The 17,472-nt window shown below is 48.7% G+C and overlaps 3 protein-coding genes across 3 annotated transcripts; 2 read left to right on the top strand and 1 right to left on the bottom strand.

Annotated features, from left to right (window-relative positions):
• Positions 1-554: 554 nt before the first annotated feature.
• Positions 555-3,399, top strand: FMAN_04169 (uncharacterized protein; the record flags this gene model as incomplete). The annotated part of the gene is made up of 5 exons (XM_041829151.1): positions 555-674; positions 784-885; positions 941-1,318; positions 1,370-2,099; positions 2,153-3,399. The coding sequence occupies 5 exons, from the start codon at positions 555-557 to the stop codon at positions 3,397-3,399; spliced, it is 2,577 nt and encodes an 858-aa protein (XP_041679943.1).
• A 1,147-nt stretch (positions 3,400-4,546) lies between these two features.
• FMAN_04170 (putative mitochondrial import receptor MOM38) lies at positions 4,547-5,723 on the bottom strand (the record flags this gene model as incomplete). Its single annotated transcript, XM_041829150.1, has 3 exons — positions 4,547-4,654; positions 4,706-5,353; positions 5,409-5,723. 3 exons carry the CDS (start codon positions 5,721-5,723, stop codon positions 4,547-4,549), a joined length of 1,071 nt encoding a protein of 356 aa, XP_041679942.1.
• A 1,504-nt stretch (positions 5,724-7,227) lies between these two features.
• FMAN_04171 (uncharacterized protein) lies at positions 7,228-8,920 on the top strand (the record flags this gene model as incomplete). Its single annotated transcript, XM_041829149.1, has 5 exons — positions 7,228-7,298; positions 7,344-7,647; positions 7,698-7,778; positions 7,836-8,438; positions 8,498-8,920. 5 exons carry the CDS (start codon positions 7,228-7,230, stop codon positions 8,918-8,920), a joined length of 1,482 nt encoding a protein of 493 aa, XP_041679941.1.
• Positions 8,921-17,472: the final 8,552 nt, after the last annotated feature.

Raw genomic sequence — 17,472 nt, 5'->3', positions numbered from 1 at the left:
CTGCAACTGTTACCTTAAACCTTACCTCAGAGGCTGTCCCACCCCCGCCACTATCAACCTAGGTGCCTATCCTTCTATTTTAGTACGATAACCTTCAGGTCACCCCCTCTAGCCCCTCAACAAGAGCTCCCGTGGGCTGTTTGGCCATTGAGACTTGCGCTCCGACGCCCGACTTGCCTTGCTGATCACTCAGTCTCGGCCTTTTTTTTCAAGTACACAAGTCCCTCCAACTGAAGGATATCTTTCAGCTTCCTCACTTTTTCTCTTGCTCCTACTAGCTGAAAACCCCTCTCTCTTCTTAAAGCTTGAAACACTTGCTTTGTGTTTTCTTCCTCCATCGATTCCTTCGCTTGTCGAACACTTGAAAGCCGTAAACCGAACAATTCCATCTCACCCATCGCGCGTCGCACTCGAGCCACTTCCCGACCCTTCCCAAACAACGGATGCGCCCCCGATAATGAAGACTTGTGGCTTGTTTCTCCCTCGTTGAACCTGACGAGTCCCTCTCTTACTTTTGATCGATAAATTCGTCTCTCCCTTGCTATTCAAACACCATGAAGGAGTTTCCCAGAAAGTTTCTCAGCAAGCGCGAAAAGAATGGCCGGCGATCCAAGTCGGCTACACCAGCGCCAGTTGTCCCAACGGTTCCTGACAGCGCTAGCAACAAAAACAAGGTACGTTATTGCCTGGATGGGAATTCTTTGATGGGCGGTCTATGGAAATGCATCCAGCAACGAGCTTGTTATAGTCCAAGATGGAGTATTCTGACAAACAACTGTCCAGCCTCGACCACTCTCCGCTGGGGCTTTCATGGCCTTGTTCAAAAACGACAGCGCAAAACAGGGAGCAAAAGCAGAAGCAGAGAAAGAGAAGGATACCGCACAAGTACGATTCCAATCACAGCATGAAGGATCGTGTCATTAACTTTGCCTTCTATTAGATCGAGGACATTTTACGCCGACTAGACGAGCTCAACATAACCAATGTCACCGCCGACCATGTTACCGACATCATGGCAACCAAGTTTGCAGACCACGACCCCAATAAGACCGTTGAGTTTATCGATATGGAGCAAAAGGCTGCAGCGGGTATCATTGTCCCATATGATCCCAGCGTGGATATGGTGGGTGCCGAGAACCGTGGCAATGTGACTTGCTATCTTGATGCACTTCTGTTCTCAATGTTCGCCAAAATTGATGCTTTCGAGTGTATGCTCAAGAATGATTTCCCAGAAGAAGACAATCGCAACAAACTCGTCAATCTTTTGCGGATGTGGGTAAATATGTTGAGGACGGGGAAATTAGTGCATACGGATATGGTGAGTGGCATAGGCACGATTTCAGTGATGTTCAAACTAACATTTGAACAGACCAAGTTAATACAGGACGCTCTGGCTGACTGTGGATGGTCGGATGCACGGATGCTTGAACAGCAAGACACTTCGGAGGCTTTTGCTTTCATAACAGAAACTTTACAGCTACCTCTACTTTCACTGCAAGTCGATCTCTTCCACCAAGGCAAGAAGGACAAGGACGACCACAAGGTTGTTTACGAGCGTCTCCTGAATCTGGCTGTACCGCCAGATCCTGAGGAGAAGGGTCTGAAATTAGAAGACTGCCTCGAAGAATACTTCAACGCCCAGGTAGACGTTAAGCGAGATAGCGAAGACGGGAAGAAGCTCGGGGTAGAAGAGAAGAGTCGAAGTGAGACACCGACACTCAAGCATAGGGATACAATTCGCATCATCACTGAAGAACGCGGCGAAGCATCAACACCAACATCCCCTTTGGTAAATACACCATTGGAGATAACGCCAACTTCGGAAAAGGGTGTTCCTCTTCTGCTGGCAGATCCCAATGTCAAGGACGGGAGCACTCCTGATGATGAAGAAGAGGGAGAGGTTACGACTGTGGAAATAGTGAAGAACAAGCCAAGCATGCGAACGAGGTCAACCAGCGTTATCCAGCGCGTAGTGTTGGATGAAGACGGTCGCCCCTCTACCCCAGACAATGTCACAATGCTTCAAAAGGCTATGAGGAAAGGCTCGACAGTTGTGAAAGCAGTTACTATTCCAGCCTGGCAGTTTTTTCGTCTAATTCGTAAGTTTGCGCCACCTCATTGAGCCCAGTATGAATATTAATATATAGTTCAGCTTGGCATGCGCTTTCAAGCAGTGAGCCCAGAAATAATACGGAGGTCGCATTGAACTTTGAGCAAAGGCCTGTTGTTGGCATCTGTCTCAAGCGTTACGCCATGACTGAGTCCGGCCAGCCGAAACGTCACAATACCTTTATCGACATTCCCGATAGTCTGAGACTACCCCATTTCATGCTAGCCGATGAACCCAAGGCCGAGGAAGATATGAACGTTCTGAACACGGACTATAAGCTCGTCCTACAGTCCGTCATCTGCCACCGGGGCGACTCGCTACAAAGTGGCCATTATGTTTCGTTCGCCCGAGTGGCCCCTAAGTTATTGAAAGACAATAGACGGCATAATTTCGACCCCCCACCGGATTACGAGGAAGCACAATGGGTTAAATTCGATGACCTCCAGATCGAAAACCGAGTCAGTTATGTGGAAGATATCAGGTCAGCATTGAAGGAGGAAATGCCTTATCTTCTGTTCTATCAGGTTATGCCGATGGTCGAAGTCTCGCCTCCATCTGTGGATGAGACAGAGACAGAACCGCCCTCCTACAATGATTCGAAAATTAGCATTGAATTGCCTCCTACTCCTTCACGAAGCAACCGATTGGGTAGTCTGGAGGAAGGCTATTTTGATAGTACACCGACCTTGGAAAACTCACAACTTTTGTCTAGTAAACCACCAAGTATTCGCCTCTCTATGGAGGGCGAAAGACCACGGAGAAGCGAAGATATCGATCGCAACCCGGGGTCTTTAGCTGGGGACTCGCGGCGTCCCAGCGCTATTTGGACCGATTCGACCATACATACCCCCAACTCCCACTCTCCAGCTGTCACGCCTAACGAAGAATCGACAGCATCTAGGTTATCACGCGCGGCATCTAGATTCACATTGGTTAACAGAAGTCGGCCCAGTAGCCAGAATGGAGAAAATCGCATTAGTTTCTCGATGAGCAGATTGGGCGGTCTCATGCGGCCTAGCAAAGAGCCTTTGACGGAGCCCAAAGATGAAGCCAATGGCATTGGCATGTCTTCTGCCAACTCCACGGGTGTCTTGACGGCAGAGATATCTAAAGAGTCAAAGGAATCAAAGGATGCCGTGGATGGAACAGAGCAACTCGCCGAACCAGAGCCCGAACAGCATCACCATCGTCACCATGGTCATAAACATGGACATAAGAGGGTCAAATCCAAAGACAAAGTAAAGAATAAGAGCGGCGACCAACCTGAACGAGAATGTACAGTGATGTAGCAGTCATCCTGTTACGTCATCCCGATAACCACGTTACGAGAGAGATTGCAATTAGATTATACTTCACATACTTACGGCCATTCTGGTGTTTGGACATACATAGCTATAGGAGTCTCGATTTACAAGGAAGAACTGGCACGGGATTAAACAGATGAACAGGGATGGGGTAACGCAGCGACTTTGTTGTTAGTATGAAGTTGGACAGCAGGTTACGCAGAGATGGTCTTGTGATGTTGGTGCCCTATGAAGACCTCCTTTATTTTCCCCGTATTGGTCTTGCGAAAGAAAAAAATGAACAGAACTTTGGTAATTAGCAAGGCGTTTTTGGGCGGTTGTGACAATTTGTTGTCGCAAGGCTAATTTTCGAAGTTTAGGGGGTACTTCGAACATGATACACGCATGTATGAGATAATGAGCACAAGAATCGGAGATGATACCGCACGCCGATGGCGAGAAAAGCCTTCATATTTGATTTTAGAGCCTCAAAATGTTTTCAGGTGACAAATATCCCGTGATAACGTCTACCATTTGTGCTGAAGGACATTGTGCGAAAAGCAGTCAAACAAATCCATGACCATTTCTCGCATATACCCCAGGAGAAGGCGAAAGACGTAGCTTCAAGTTGTCTATTTCCTTGTACACATATACATGAGCAGGGAGGCCATCTCTTCGTAGCTTGCCCTGATATTCACCAGCTCATCCAGACTCATCAACACGTCGAACTAAAACAACCGCAGCCGCCATGAGCGCCGAGATGAGGAGTTCGTTCAAAACTATTTAAAAACAAGAACAGTGCGATGACTGACTTTTCGTCCCTCCGTAATGTGCGTTGCAGGAAATTCATACACATGACCAGGACGATGCAAGTCCACAACAATAATATACACAGATACTCAACTTCCAAGCACATAGGGGTTGGACCGGGACCTAATGCTGGCCAGGCCACCTCCCTCGGGCCGGGAAGTCATGATATCACCAGAGACGAAGAGGACGACTAATAAGACATCGAGTGTGGTGAGAAGGGTTTGGGGTGAGGTCGAAACTTTGTCCTGGCCTGCTCACAGCTGAGCGATCATTAAGATATATCACTCATTTGAGCGGGGAGTGCCGCGTCGTCGCGGACTTTAGAGGAGTTTAAGCTCGGGGCTTAAAAGGGAATGTTAGGGGGAGGCTGGGAGCCAAGAGACTCCTGTTGCTCTTGGAGCTCCTCAGGGGCTGCCTCAATTGAGACACCCAACCCAATCTTGGCTTGATGCTAGAGTGGTTGTCAATACACGGTCGAATGGATGAGAATTAGGGCACAAACCGTGAAGTGATCAATGTCAGCAGCAAATGTCATCATAACGGGTGGTGCAACACGCTTTTCCAGAACGCAGCTAAGCTTGCCCTTAGAGTCCACCTGAGCCCGGAAAGTAGACATGCGGAAATCGTACTTGGCACCAATAGTGGTGACGCCCTCCTTCTGAAGGCCACCACCCATGAGGCCACCTGCAGAGGGAACGAGGCCGAGGCTCAAATCAACACCGGCCTGCACCTTGTCCGAGAGTCGTCGCCAGTAGGAGGTGTTAAGGGTGCCCATAGCAGCCTGGAGCTGAGCGGTAGCGATCCAGTCTGCGGACTTGTAGCGGGCAGCATAAGAGACAGCGCACTCGGGGCCTTGGGTAAGGGCAGGTCGCTGCCAGAGAGTTTCAAGACCTAGGGCGAGTTTGGGAGTAACAGACTGGAGGTAGCTTCCGATATAGATGCCAGTCACACCACCCTCAAGGTAAGAAGGGTTCAGCATCTTGAGGGATGCGCTGAAATCGTTGCCAGTATACTCGTGTTCGAACTGCGCCATATCCTGACCACCGGGAGAAATGGAGATCTGAGACTTGGATACAAACTTGTCGGACCATCTCCAGTTGAATCGACCGGAGAGAGAACCCTCGTTATCCAGATTACCTTGGCAAAAGACCTGTCGATGAATCAGCGACCTACTATGCAGAAATACCGTGGCTCATGGTATTTACCTTGCCTGTTCCGTACATCGCAGCAAATGTGTAGGGGTTAATACGCTCTCCCATGGCGAATTGGTGGGAAACCTGGAAGAGAGGAGCCATGCTAAAGATCTTTGTGAGATCGGCACGCATTCCGGTGAACATGTAATTGTTGAGGAAGACATCGCGCTGAACCTCCTTGGCAAGACTCTCGATAGTTCCTGGGTTGGAAAGGCCTAATTTGGCCCTTCGCTCGTTAAACGAGTTGAGGGCATCTCCTAAAACGCTAGCGATGGGATTGGAAAGCAGGGCCGTCTTGACGGGATCCAATGCGGCTGCGGAGGCCATTGTGACTGAGGTGCGCCGAAGCGAGGACGGGAAGAGGTCGGAAGAGGTGCGAACAAAGAGATAGTGGACAGCGACGGTGGACGATCAGCCAGCCCGAGCGAAATTTGGTGATGCGAAATTAGTGAAATAGAAGGACTTGTTAAAATACCCTCGAAAGCGATTGAATGCCGAGGCCTCTGAACGCCAGGATCGTGATGACGAGCGCAGTTGGATGGAGATGGAGAATAATTTTCATCTGGCTTGGACAGCTCTTGGGTGGGGAGCACGAGCCACCTATGATGCCGAGTCGGCTGTGGCGTCTCCAACTGTCCATCCCGAGAGATTGTGGCTAGTACAGCCTAACGCCCAAGGATAAGGTACCCTACAGCTGGAGGGGGATAAATCAAAGGAAAGTACGGATACCTACAGAAGCATCCCAGCTGTTCACTGTGTATCAGGTAGGCTGCGCCAGAAGCGGCGTTATCGTTATTCTGGTAGTGCAATGTACTGTATACTTTCCGGCGGGTTTATATCTCAGGGATTTAGGGTTCGCCTTGCATTCTTTACAACGCATATCTGAGATATGACGTCCCCTCTTTGTGGGTATAGATACTTCGGAGAGTACCTGCACCTGATCTCCAGCTCCCTCCCTGTGGCATAACTAGGTGCTACCTTATTCTTCAACACCAACCGATTGCTACTTTCTGCTCCTCGTTCCTCATGTTCACTTAGGTTGTCTCTATCGTGTTCACCTCAGACGCGAAATTTCCTTCTGATCAACCCAAGGCTCCATCGTAGTAGCATCAGACGACCGGCCTGTTCGCTTTTAAATATTGACCCCGCCGGTAAAGGCCGGCTTCTGCCACTAATTGTTTCTTGAGGCTCACCCTTGTTGAAGATCCATCACACTCAACGATCGAGGCTGTTGAGGGCTTCGCCAAAAACAAGGCGCGGCAGTCCTCCTCTTGTCGCTCTACCGCCAATAGAACTGTGTTTATCTGAACCCAACGAAAGCCTGAACTGTCTCTATACTCCCAAATTACCGCCAACTGTCCGTTTTGGCTCAGCCTCAGCAGAGTCTTCGGGTTCTCGAATTCGTCTTTCCTCTCAAAAATCTTGCCATACAAGCATCGTGTATAGGCATCGCCGACGAGAGACAAGATGGATACTCTTTTGTATGTTGCTATCCTTTCTCATCTCTTCTCTTCACTCGTTCCCCCCCGTGTCTAGATACCTAGGTAATTTCCTTATCTTTCAACTTCAAGTCGATACCATCTTCATTCCTAGAATCACGGAACCCTGTGATTTGGAGTGTTGCTTTATGTCGATCCCCATCTTTCTTAGAACCTTGGCCAAAGACAGATGTCTTTTTCGTTATTTGTTAAGCGATGAAGCTGATGTTGACAGAACCGCCGAGATTGCGGCCAATGCCCCTCGGTACCGTCGCAAGAGCTCTACATTTATTGATGCCATTCATGATATTCCTCATGGTCAAGACTTGGCCCCGGCTCAGCTATACAGCACCATGTCTGGCCGATTGTTTCACTCTGGCCGCATCGCAATTGTCATGGTTGGACCACCTGCACGTGGGAAAACGTAAGTTTAATGATTCTATGCCTGGTCCAAGTTAACAACCTCCAGACATATATGCGTTTCCATGGCACGTTATTTGGGGTGGCTTGGTGTGAAGTCTCGTATCTTTCACCTCGGCGACTACCGTCGAGCAACTGTTGGCCCCGATGGATCTATTCCCGATGATTATTTCTTCCCGAACGCGTCGCCTGCGTCTGTCATTCTCCGCCAGAAAATCCTGAAGAAATGCCGTGAAGACATATACTCCTGGCTGAATCACGACAACGGCCAGGTCGCCATTTACGATGCAGTAAACCCTACTGCTAATGGACGGCGTTCGCTAGCCAAGGAATTTGCGAAGCACGATGTTCAAGTAAGTCATCACCCCATCTTGTCGGGTCTCAGCAATCGCTGACGCAGTAGACTCTTTTCATCGAGTCCTTTGTCGATGATGAACGCATCCTTCGTGAGAATGCAAGAAATGTCAAGATCTCGTCCCCAGACGTGAGTACATACCATCTGCCTGATCCAACCATGACCAATGCTGAATGTTGACTGCAGTTCGCTGGTATGGAACCTGATGAAGCCGCTAAGCTATACCTTCAGAGAATTGAGATGAAGATTCCCGTATTTGAAACCATGAATGAGAAGGAATTGAACTACATCAAGATGATCAACGCCGGGGAAAAGTTCTTCTACAACAACGTCAGCTTCAATTATCTTGCTCACCGAATCGTCTTCTACCTCACCAACCTGCACATCAAATCACGGAAAACCTTCTTCGCCCGGGCTGGTACTACGGCAGAAGAAGACTCGTACAAGGCCGATGCCCCTCTGTCTCAAGAGGGGAGAGATTATGCCCAAAAAATGTCCGAGGCTCTTTTGAAGCATCGAGAGCAGGAACGTCTGACAAACATCGAGGAAGGGGGTCCAGATGTGCCTCTACCGCCACTCACCGTTTGGACATCGACTCGTATGCGTACGGTGCAAACTTCTGACGTCCTAAAGGAGAAAGGCTACAAGGTCCGTCAGCGAACACAACTCAGTCAAATCAACCCAGGCGTTTGCGAGAAGATGTCGGAGCGTATGATTCGCCAGATCTACCCCGATGAGGTCGAAAAGCACGAATTAGACCCTTACCACCACCGTTATCCGCGTGCAGAGGTATGCTTCAACTACGGGTTGGTGAAGTAAGTCATCTTCTCAATGCTAATTATCAATAGTCATACCATGATCTGGCTGTTCGCCTGGAGCCCATCATTCTCGAACTCGAGCGAGAACAGCACGACCTTCTCATTATTGCCCACGAATCGGTGCTTCGAGTTCTCTACGCTTATTTAATGCACTGCTCTACCACTGACATCCCAGTCATCAATTTTCCACGCGACGAGATCATCGAGATCATCCCAGCAGCATATCAGAATGAGGCTAAGCGTATACATATTCCTGGCCTGGATCCCCAGATCGTACCTGGATCACCTCAAGATATCAAAATTCCGGTTCCTAGCAGCGGAGTTGTGAGTGCACAACTGTCCCCTATCCCGAGTGGCATTGGAACTCCTGCTGAGCATGTCGAACGACCTCCTGAGAAGGTTATCAACACTGCCAAGGATATGGTTGCCGACAAAGTCAACGATGAAGACTAGCCTTGTAAATCTTGCCGCCTGGACGAGTTCACATGTTTGGCTAAGAGATACCGGCTGCTTCTTGCCTGTTGTCTTCTCAGCAAGTAACACTCCCACGTCACCATCAGTGTGGCGCCTCGGGGCCCAACATACTGATCATGATGTGTTTAATGATCAGGCACTTGGTGTTGACAAGTTATGTTTGATAGGCATGTTTGCTTGCTTCTTTCAACATGCAGCTCGGTTTATCAGCTCCAGTCGATGAAAGAGGCCCTAACTTCACAATTCTTTCATTTCTCGGCTCAAAGGGGGGCTAAGAAATCTATGTAGCATTGATCGGCACCATGAGTCCTTTGCTTCGTCGCGGTTATGGGTTGTTGCTATAGAATGCTATGTCGCTAGCTATACGTAACGTGAGATGAGCTCATCATAAGAGACGGATATTCATATCCTAGCATGTAGGGTAGCCTCAACTACACCAATGTGACCTGGCAAGTCTCGGGACTTTATTTGTCAGATCGGACATATTCTGGTTGGAAGTTTACCTCACTACCTAAGCACGTCGACAGTATTACCAGCCTGTAGCAGCCAAAGTCTGTCCTGACACCCGCACAGCCATGGGCTAGGGCCAAATGAACCAATTTAAGAAAAAGCTCTGATTCTATTGCTTGCAACGGTTGCATCATGTTAATACCTCAGACACTCCTGAATAGCTAAAAACTAATAGAGGTCTTCGTACGCCAGCTGAACATGACCAAAACGCTGCGTCAACTCAGGCGTGGTTCGATATCCCAGGCTTGATACTTCATCCAAACATGTTGCGTTGGCAGGACTTGCCTCAGAGCAGTCCAGGATAGGGCACATGCTCATGCTATGTTACATACATACACATTCAGGTTAAATAAGGATAAAATCTCAAGGATTACGGTCGTGCAAATACAACGCTGTGGTCTCCCGATGCCTTGTACCTGGAGAATGGCCAGGGTTTGGATCAAGAAGATGCACGTCGCTGGATAGGGAAGCGTGTGCACAGGGGTCAGGGGGGCCGTGAGCTGTTACCGTAGGACTGATGAGATGAGTGTGCCCTTTGGCTGGCTGAGTTATCTTTCTTGGGGGGTACATATGCTTACGGAAGGCCATGTGATGAGCATTGCTTCATGGCTGGGAATCAATCAATAGACCATTTATTACAGCAGCGGATATGCACATTGATCTCCAACCAGAGTCATCATATCCTCATCATTCGCCTATGTAGTATAGAATAAAGAAGCCCTGGCAGATATGGGAATGCGAGAGACTACTCTATTATATTTGTCAGATCATGGGTACATACTCTATAAGAAAACTCTAGAACCGGGGAACCTGGGTAAAGCCCCGGTTTGCAGTCACATATGACAAGCAGCATCACTGCCTGCATTCGAACATATACTTGGACCATACTGCACACCATGTCAACCGTGCATTACCGAGCAATGGAAGCCTCTGGCAATGAAATAAAATAACGCTTGCCAACTCCAGCCACGCTCTACAATTTGCCCCGGTGGCGATATAACAGTAACGCCTGTATGTGAGTGAGACCGGCGATAAACATCCAATAGGCTTACGGGAGACTTCATACATGGCGAAATATATCCGGGACCGAGTGTTGAGTTTGCTTCGTAGCCAATAATTTGACGACAGAAACCATGGGCTGGCGTAGGAGAAGGATATGTCAGCACGAGAAGGACTCAACGATGCTTTGAACGGGGCAGCATAAATTCATTCTTCCAGGATATCTGAAGGAGGTCTCGGGCTCTTTAGATACTGTCATAGACTAACAGAGTATCTAACGAGTCTGTACAGCATGCTATCCAATAGTACTTTGATGTGCTCACCGGCTCGACGATGGGGTAGCTCTCCGCTCATCAGTTCAAGCTTCCAAGTGTTTCACTTCTTGGAAGGGGAAAGTCACCTTGGTGATATTCTCTGATGGAAGTCAGATTACAGTCCTCAATTTGTTATCGTGATGACCATGTAACCCAGCCTCATCATGCTGTTCATATGCTCAAGCGTCAAGGTCCATTTGAGATTGCACGGCCCCAGCCCTGAGGAATAGAATTATAGTCTAGGGGTTTGTTTTCAAGCTTTGATAACTCCTCGGCTTCTAGACAGCATGTTTTGTCCCATGGTGAGGATGCTTTGTGTGAAACAATGATACCATTTTGGCCATATATCTACTGCCATACATTGGCAAGAAGACCTATGAGAACCTGAAATACATCAGGGATACAACCAACATAAAGCGGCCTTTTTGGACAACGATTTACACTAGACATGTAATGGTACTATAGCTTCGACGCGCCGGTGCAACACGTACGACACAGACGAGATGGCGACTGCCAGTAAGGCGGAACGGCAGCTCAGGTGAATCAAAAGGGTAATTACCATCTCACTTGCAAGGTTTACATAAGGGTAGGGTGTCACGGATCTCTACTTGGTTTGTGCCGTGGATCGCCAAAGCCGCTGGTGAACCCTTGCTGAGTTGTGCGAGGGGGTGTTGGGGGAACTTGGTATAACAACTGGCTCGAACTGAACACGTACGGATTATACTGAAATATGTTGACTGACACTAACAAGCTCGTGAACCACACTGCTAATACCGGGTTATTATCGACGAGAGTCAGCTAAAAGCGGGTTCGGAGTTAAGTCATTCAGTTTTAACTCGACGATGCCAGTCCCTTTGACAAGTCAAGCAAAACGTCCAGAAAAAAGGCATGAGTTCGATTATGAGCGCTAACAGTGAGGCTGAAAACTGGGCTGATATAGCAACACCCCATACAAGCCGTGTACATACGAACGTTCGATATCATCCTGACAGCTGGCATGGCTCCCGAACATCCAGCGGCGATGCCCATATTTGGGTGCGCTGTGCGCTGTCAGAAAATCCAACATATGCAAAGATAGCCCCTTGCTGTCGTTGTCTCGAATGTATCTATGTTTTAACCCTCAACGTTCATGTAAATTTGGGACACTGCTGGCCATAGTTAGCTGAACACTAACCTCACTACCAGCTGACAATTTACCAGCAATGGCTTGGTTTCTATTTTGAACTTTGTATTTTGTCGTCACGGTCCGTAGCCGTCTCATCGTTGATTTTGCCAATCGGCCTCGATCGACGACGTTCAAATTGACGGCAACCATCCTAGTCGTCCTGTCCAATTTTAAGGTCCACTCATCCGCATGTCAGGTGACATAGAATTGGAGATATCACGACTTCGAGACCCAATGTTTGGAACCAAAAGGCGCCTCCAAAGTCATGCTGACATGTTTAGTGGCGTTGCTTTCTCGTTGGCTGCGAAACCGTACATATATCAAGACATTGGAGGTTGAAAACCCCTCATTGATTCATTTCCCGGTGTCACCGCGGCCAGCCCAATTTTACGATACGTTTTATCCCCTTATGATATTACGGAGAGTCCCTACTTGGCAAGGTGAATCGTGGCGGGCCTTTAGGAATATTTGCCGAGTTCCAGTCTATCAATTGAGCCGCAAGCGTGTTTGTTGACCTCCATTTGGCGACTTGGAGAATCAGCTATACTAAGTAACGATGCTTCATTGGTTTCAGACTCCAATGGTTGGTTCCAGGTCGTCAAAACAACTTGTGAGGACCTCAACTTTGCTCTGATAACTTTGATGATTGGCCATAGTGATCAGGGACCCTTTTCCCCCCTTCATGTTTGATCAGATGCACCTTGCACTTTTCACAAACCTAAACTTGGCCATGGCCATTAGCGTTGTATATGAGGGGTCTCATGACCGACTGCATTCCGCAGTCCTCCACCCACCTAGCAAGATTGCCCACCACCTGGGAAACTCCCTTCCTACGGTGCTCGCATGCCTCGCCAGGTTCCGCGACTGCCAGGAGCCTCTGAGTGGTCCAGAGCCGCCATCGGTTCTGTGGTCAGCATGCTCTAAGTGGAGACGTTCCCAGGGGCTTTTGATGGATGACTAGGGCGTTTGTTAGTGTTCGAGTCCTTTGGAGGCTATTTGATGAGCGTCATCAAGATCATGGTCTCGTGGTGAGATGCTAGCCATCCATGTGCCGTGGCCGCATCGGCTTTTGGCGTGACCTCGCCTGTCATTCCAAAACGGTAAATCCACCCGTCCGTTCGTCTGTGCAAGATCTATCTTCCGTTTCGACACCGCATGGCTTGGTTGTTGTTTTTAAACTGAGCCCGCGGGCATAAAGCACTTCGGCACTGTATCCGGACGGTTGGTCTTTGCAGAATGACGTCCTCAGCATGACGTCTGGCCCAATGATTGGCCTGAAGCAGATCACCGTTGGCGTTGACACTTAAGTAACCCTGTATCCACATTGACCACCATTTAATCAAGCCTCGACACCACCAATCGCCGCCCAGCCATCCTACCATCCAACCACTGGCGCCGACGACTTCATAGCTCATGAGAAACGGGAATTGTCTGTTGCGGTTGCACTGGGATGAACAGATCCGAAGGCAAGCTGATGTCCATGCTGTGCATCTATTCGAGGGTACTATCCCCAAACTATCCAAGTCAGGCCTCAGCTCTTTCGAAAAGCCAATATCCATCAGGATTATGGTGGCTCCTGTGGACGAACCGTTAGGGCACAACAACAGTAACCTTTAACCACTGCTTCATTGGATATCTATCGAGGTTCCAAAGTTTCAGACGTCAGGGATCCACCCAGCCTCACCGTGCCACGGCCCCGCAGGAGCATGTGCTCAGTGTAAGAAAGCGTCCATCGTCATCTCGACTCTCTCTACATGAGGTGGGAACCAACCGTGAAAGAAAACCCGGTGGATTCGGCCCAATGCTAGGGGAGTTGCGGGGGCTGTTAGCTGTCTCTCTACTCTGTCCGACAACCCCCTAGTCGCTAACGTTGCTTTTTGATCGATAGATTGAAGACTGGTAACATTGGGGCATCTAAAGATCTAGCGACGATAATCCCTGGACAATTGTTGCCAGGTACGGAATATGGGAATGTAGTTAGTTGTACTTGCACTCTGGCTCAATAAACAGACAAGCTTTGGCGAGTGGATATCTCAAAACAATTGCTAGCTTGTCTTGTTGGCTTCGTCGTGCGCGGATAAAAGATCTCGAGTCGAGGAGGTTTGAGATGAGGCGGGATGGAAGAGGCAATTTGCTGTACGTAGAGTGAGTTGAGGTGACATGACATCTGCTGGTTGTTGGCGAATTGAACTTCAGTTGGGCCAGACCACTTTAGAAATCATGTGGCCTAAAATACTCCCTGGGCGATCGGTTCTAGTCAATCCGAGTTTGACTTTTCAAATTCACACGGGGTTCCGCGAGTATTTCTAAACCTATTGTTAGACTGTAGTATTATATCAATCATTGCCTCGTGTGTTGAAGACAGCACCCCTTGTAGGTATCTTCAGGACATCAGGTGCCAGTTAATGATCAATGCTTTATTACATTGCCGAGCCCACCAGGGGACCTCCCAACCTACCTACAAACCTATCCGTAGTTGTGCAGACGGTGCAGTACATGCTACTATTCCTACTACTTGTATCTGTTTATTATCGTTGAATTCCTGGCCGCTGTATTCAGGTTGGGACTTTTCTTCTTCCTCAATTTCTTGAGGTATACTGGATCTTACATGATGGCTAACAATAGAACAATATGATTCGTAATATTCTCAAAAAATGATATGAGCTTGTGTTGTCCTTCATGAGGAATGCACATATCCCCTTTGGCACGAAAAGAAACCCGGATCATTTTGTTCAGTACAATCTGAACCTGTTCCGTACTCTATGGTCAAAGTAGGTAGGTAAATTGCAGATATATAGAGAATCGGCTGCATTTGGTTGTCAGGATAGAAAGGAGCGAAAAATATATAATAAAAATACAACGACATTTACTGAAGATCATGGCGCCAACGTTAAGGTGCTCTGCTTGTGCACTTGAGGTAGGTACCTACTATTCAAGCATACCTACATCAGCACCATCCACTGAGTCCCTGTCTGATTGGTACAGACTACTGTGCAGGTACCTTACCCTGCGGCACCTCATCGAGCTTACCCAACTCTGCAAGTCTGGTGCTCAGTGGGCTAGAGCCAGGTTCATTGATGCAAGACAAGGGAGACTCTCGCCTGCCGGACTTTAGCGCCTGGGTACCTGGCCTTCCTCCCAATTATGCCTCCAGACCAGTCTCAAGATGGGCACATGAGCAAGCCCAACACTGCGGGTCTTCCTTGAATGGGCGTCAAGTTGCTCACAAGACATTCATGTTTTTCTTCGTGCCAATTGAACCCAGCTCGACACCTAGCAGGTGGTATTGATTCCCAAATAGCATCAAATTTGTAATCCAAGATGGCTATCTTAATTCAGCACAACTGTACTTGCCCAATCCTTTGTGCTGCTGGAGCCATTCGCTGGTGACTACTTTCCCCAAAAATCAATGCTATACCTAGGTACTAAGCTTCCCATGTTGAAAGCCTGGTAGGTACTAATTCAACGAACCTGCAGTTACGGATACCAAATGGTGATACTCCCTACTTACCTTATCCTCCCATTTCGCTCCCAACCTAAGGTACCTACATGCAATCCCACACAACATCCGTATTCCTCACGACTCAAGGCCCCATGTCCCGAATAGCTTGCATCTTTCGCTTCTCGTGTCTGGAAACTGCAGTGTATCAAGAGACATCCATGTCTGCCTGGTAATGAGACGAATGACAGAACCTATGTATATTGCTGTCGCTCTCTGCTCCAGCTTTGTTGCTTGACCCCTCACACACCAACAGTGCCCCCTCTTTCCCAAACCACTTCATTACACGTCTTGCTCAACACAAACAACCATCTTAGGCTAACGACAGACCTAAATCTTAAACTCTAGAGGTTTTTGTTGACCTTTGCTTCTATCCTTACCCATGCCCATGCCGTCACTCTGTATCGATTAAGCAGAAAACGCCCCGCAAGTCCCCGGAGTTACTTCTTCAACAACCACCTCAAGCTGCAGCAGTATGTACAGGTGCCTAAGTCAAAGAGTACCATCCGAGACACTGATTTTTGAGTGTCATCTTAGGTTCCTACCCGTCGTTCGCCTAGGTCGGGTCCACCCAAGCTCTCCCAGTCAGGTTCCGCAACATTAGACTAGGTCCTCGCGCCCAAGCCCCATTCAGAACAGCTCCTCAGCCCAGCAGAGCTCAGCACCATCGCAGCAAAGCTCAGTTCAGTCCAGCCCAGCTCAGCTCATTTCACTGGACGTCAAGCATTCCTCCTCTGCCATCATATTCCTTTATTCTCAATTATCGCCCTTGGCATACTTTGGGGGCTTTCAGACTTCATACTGGCTTGACAATTTCCGTTCTGGGCCACATCACAAGCCGCATCCGCGCTACGTCTGTCCGCTCGAGCCGCTTCTCAATCTAATCCTTCGCTCCCGCCGCTGCCTTCTGTTGCTGTAGTGCACTCATCCGTTCGTCGACGCTTTCTGCAAATCCTCGTCAAACTCGACAATCCAGAAACAAGAGCCTCGTCGGGTCTGCACTGTCTCATACTATAGTTCGCCGCATTTCAAGTTGACTTGCTTCTTGCCTGGCCCTGCCACAGTACCTAGCCGCTGCACCACCACATACGCCGCCAAAAGCACAGTACTGCACCGCACCCGATTGCACTCACATGAACACAAGCAACCACCCTGCCTCGTGTCAAGTCAATCTGATTACGTCTTTCCCTTCTCCAACAAACATCAGAGGCCCTTGTCACTTTGTTCCTTATTAGTCGAAAATCTGACGCATCTCACGATCGGTCAGTGCTAGCAGCCGTAACTAGATCTCGAGGTCACCAACTCCACGATTCCAACTGTGCATCATCGTCATCACTGCCCGTGTCGATTGCATTACGGACCACAGTAAGTACATATCTTTCACGTGAACTACAGCACTGGCACTTCTATTCCTCATGCACCTATTCACTTTCCTTTTGCTGTCTTATACTCCCTCAACATTTGGCTTGCAACAGCTTTTCGTCGTATTGTCCTTGACCTCTGGCTGCATTCTGTCAACGGGCTGTCAAGAGTGTGTTCCATCTAACCAGCACCCCGCCCCGACCCGCCTTGCGCCAGCCTCCATGCCCGCACTCCCCTAGCACCAAGTACACGCCTGGCTATCCATCACTTCGTGCTCAGCGCTTTTTCAAGGTCGCCAAAGCAAAGTGCTTGACTTTCAAGCTTGGAAGCGTGACGTTTGGGCTTCATTCAATCAAGGTCAATGTGACTGCAGAAGCTCCTTCACCACTTGACCCTTGCATAAGCCTCAGCAGCCTGTGCAGAAACAGGTGACAACAGAGAAGAGGGAAAAAAAAATCGATCCAAAACCTACCCAAACAAATCCATGCCACTGAATGCATGCGTAGGTAGCATAGCGCATCCTGCCGCACGCATGCACGCATATTCCTCATCTCAACCTCTTCGCTCTTCTTCCCACTCTGCCTTGCTTCAAAACTTATCAATTCGGGCTTGTACCCACGCGCTCAGTCAGCGAAAAGTTGTCTTTGGGACTGGAAAAGAGAGACCCGACCCAACACGGCCT

This window comes from Fusarium mangiferae (genome assembly GCF_900044065.1).
Source record: "Fusarium mangiferae strain MRC7560 genome assembly, contig: FMAN_scaffold003, whole genome shotgun sequence".
In the NCBI taxonomy this organism is placed as follows: domain Eukaryota; kingdom Fungi; phylum Ascomycota; class Sordariomycetes; order Hypocreales; family Nectriaceae; genus Fusarium; species Fusarium mangiferae.
This window is presented reverse-complemented; position numbering and strand designations above follow the sequence as displayed.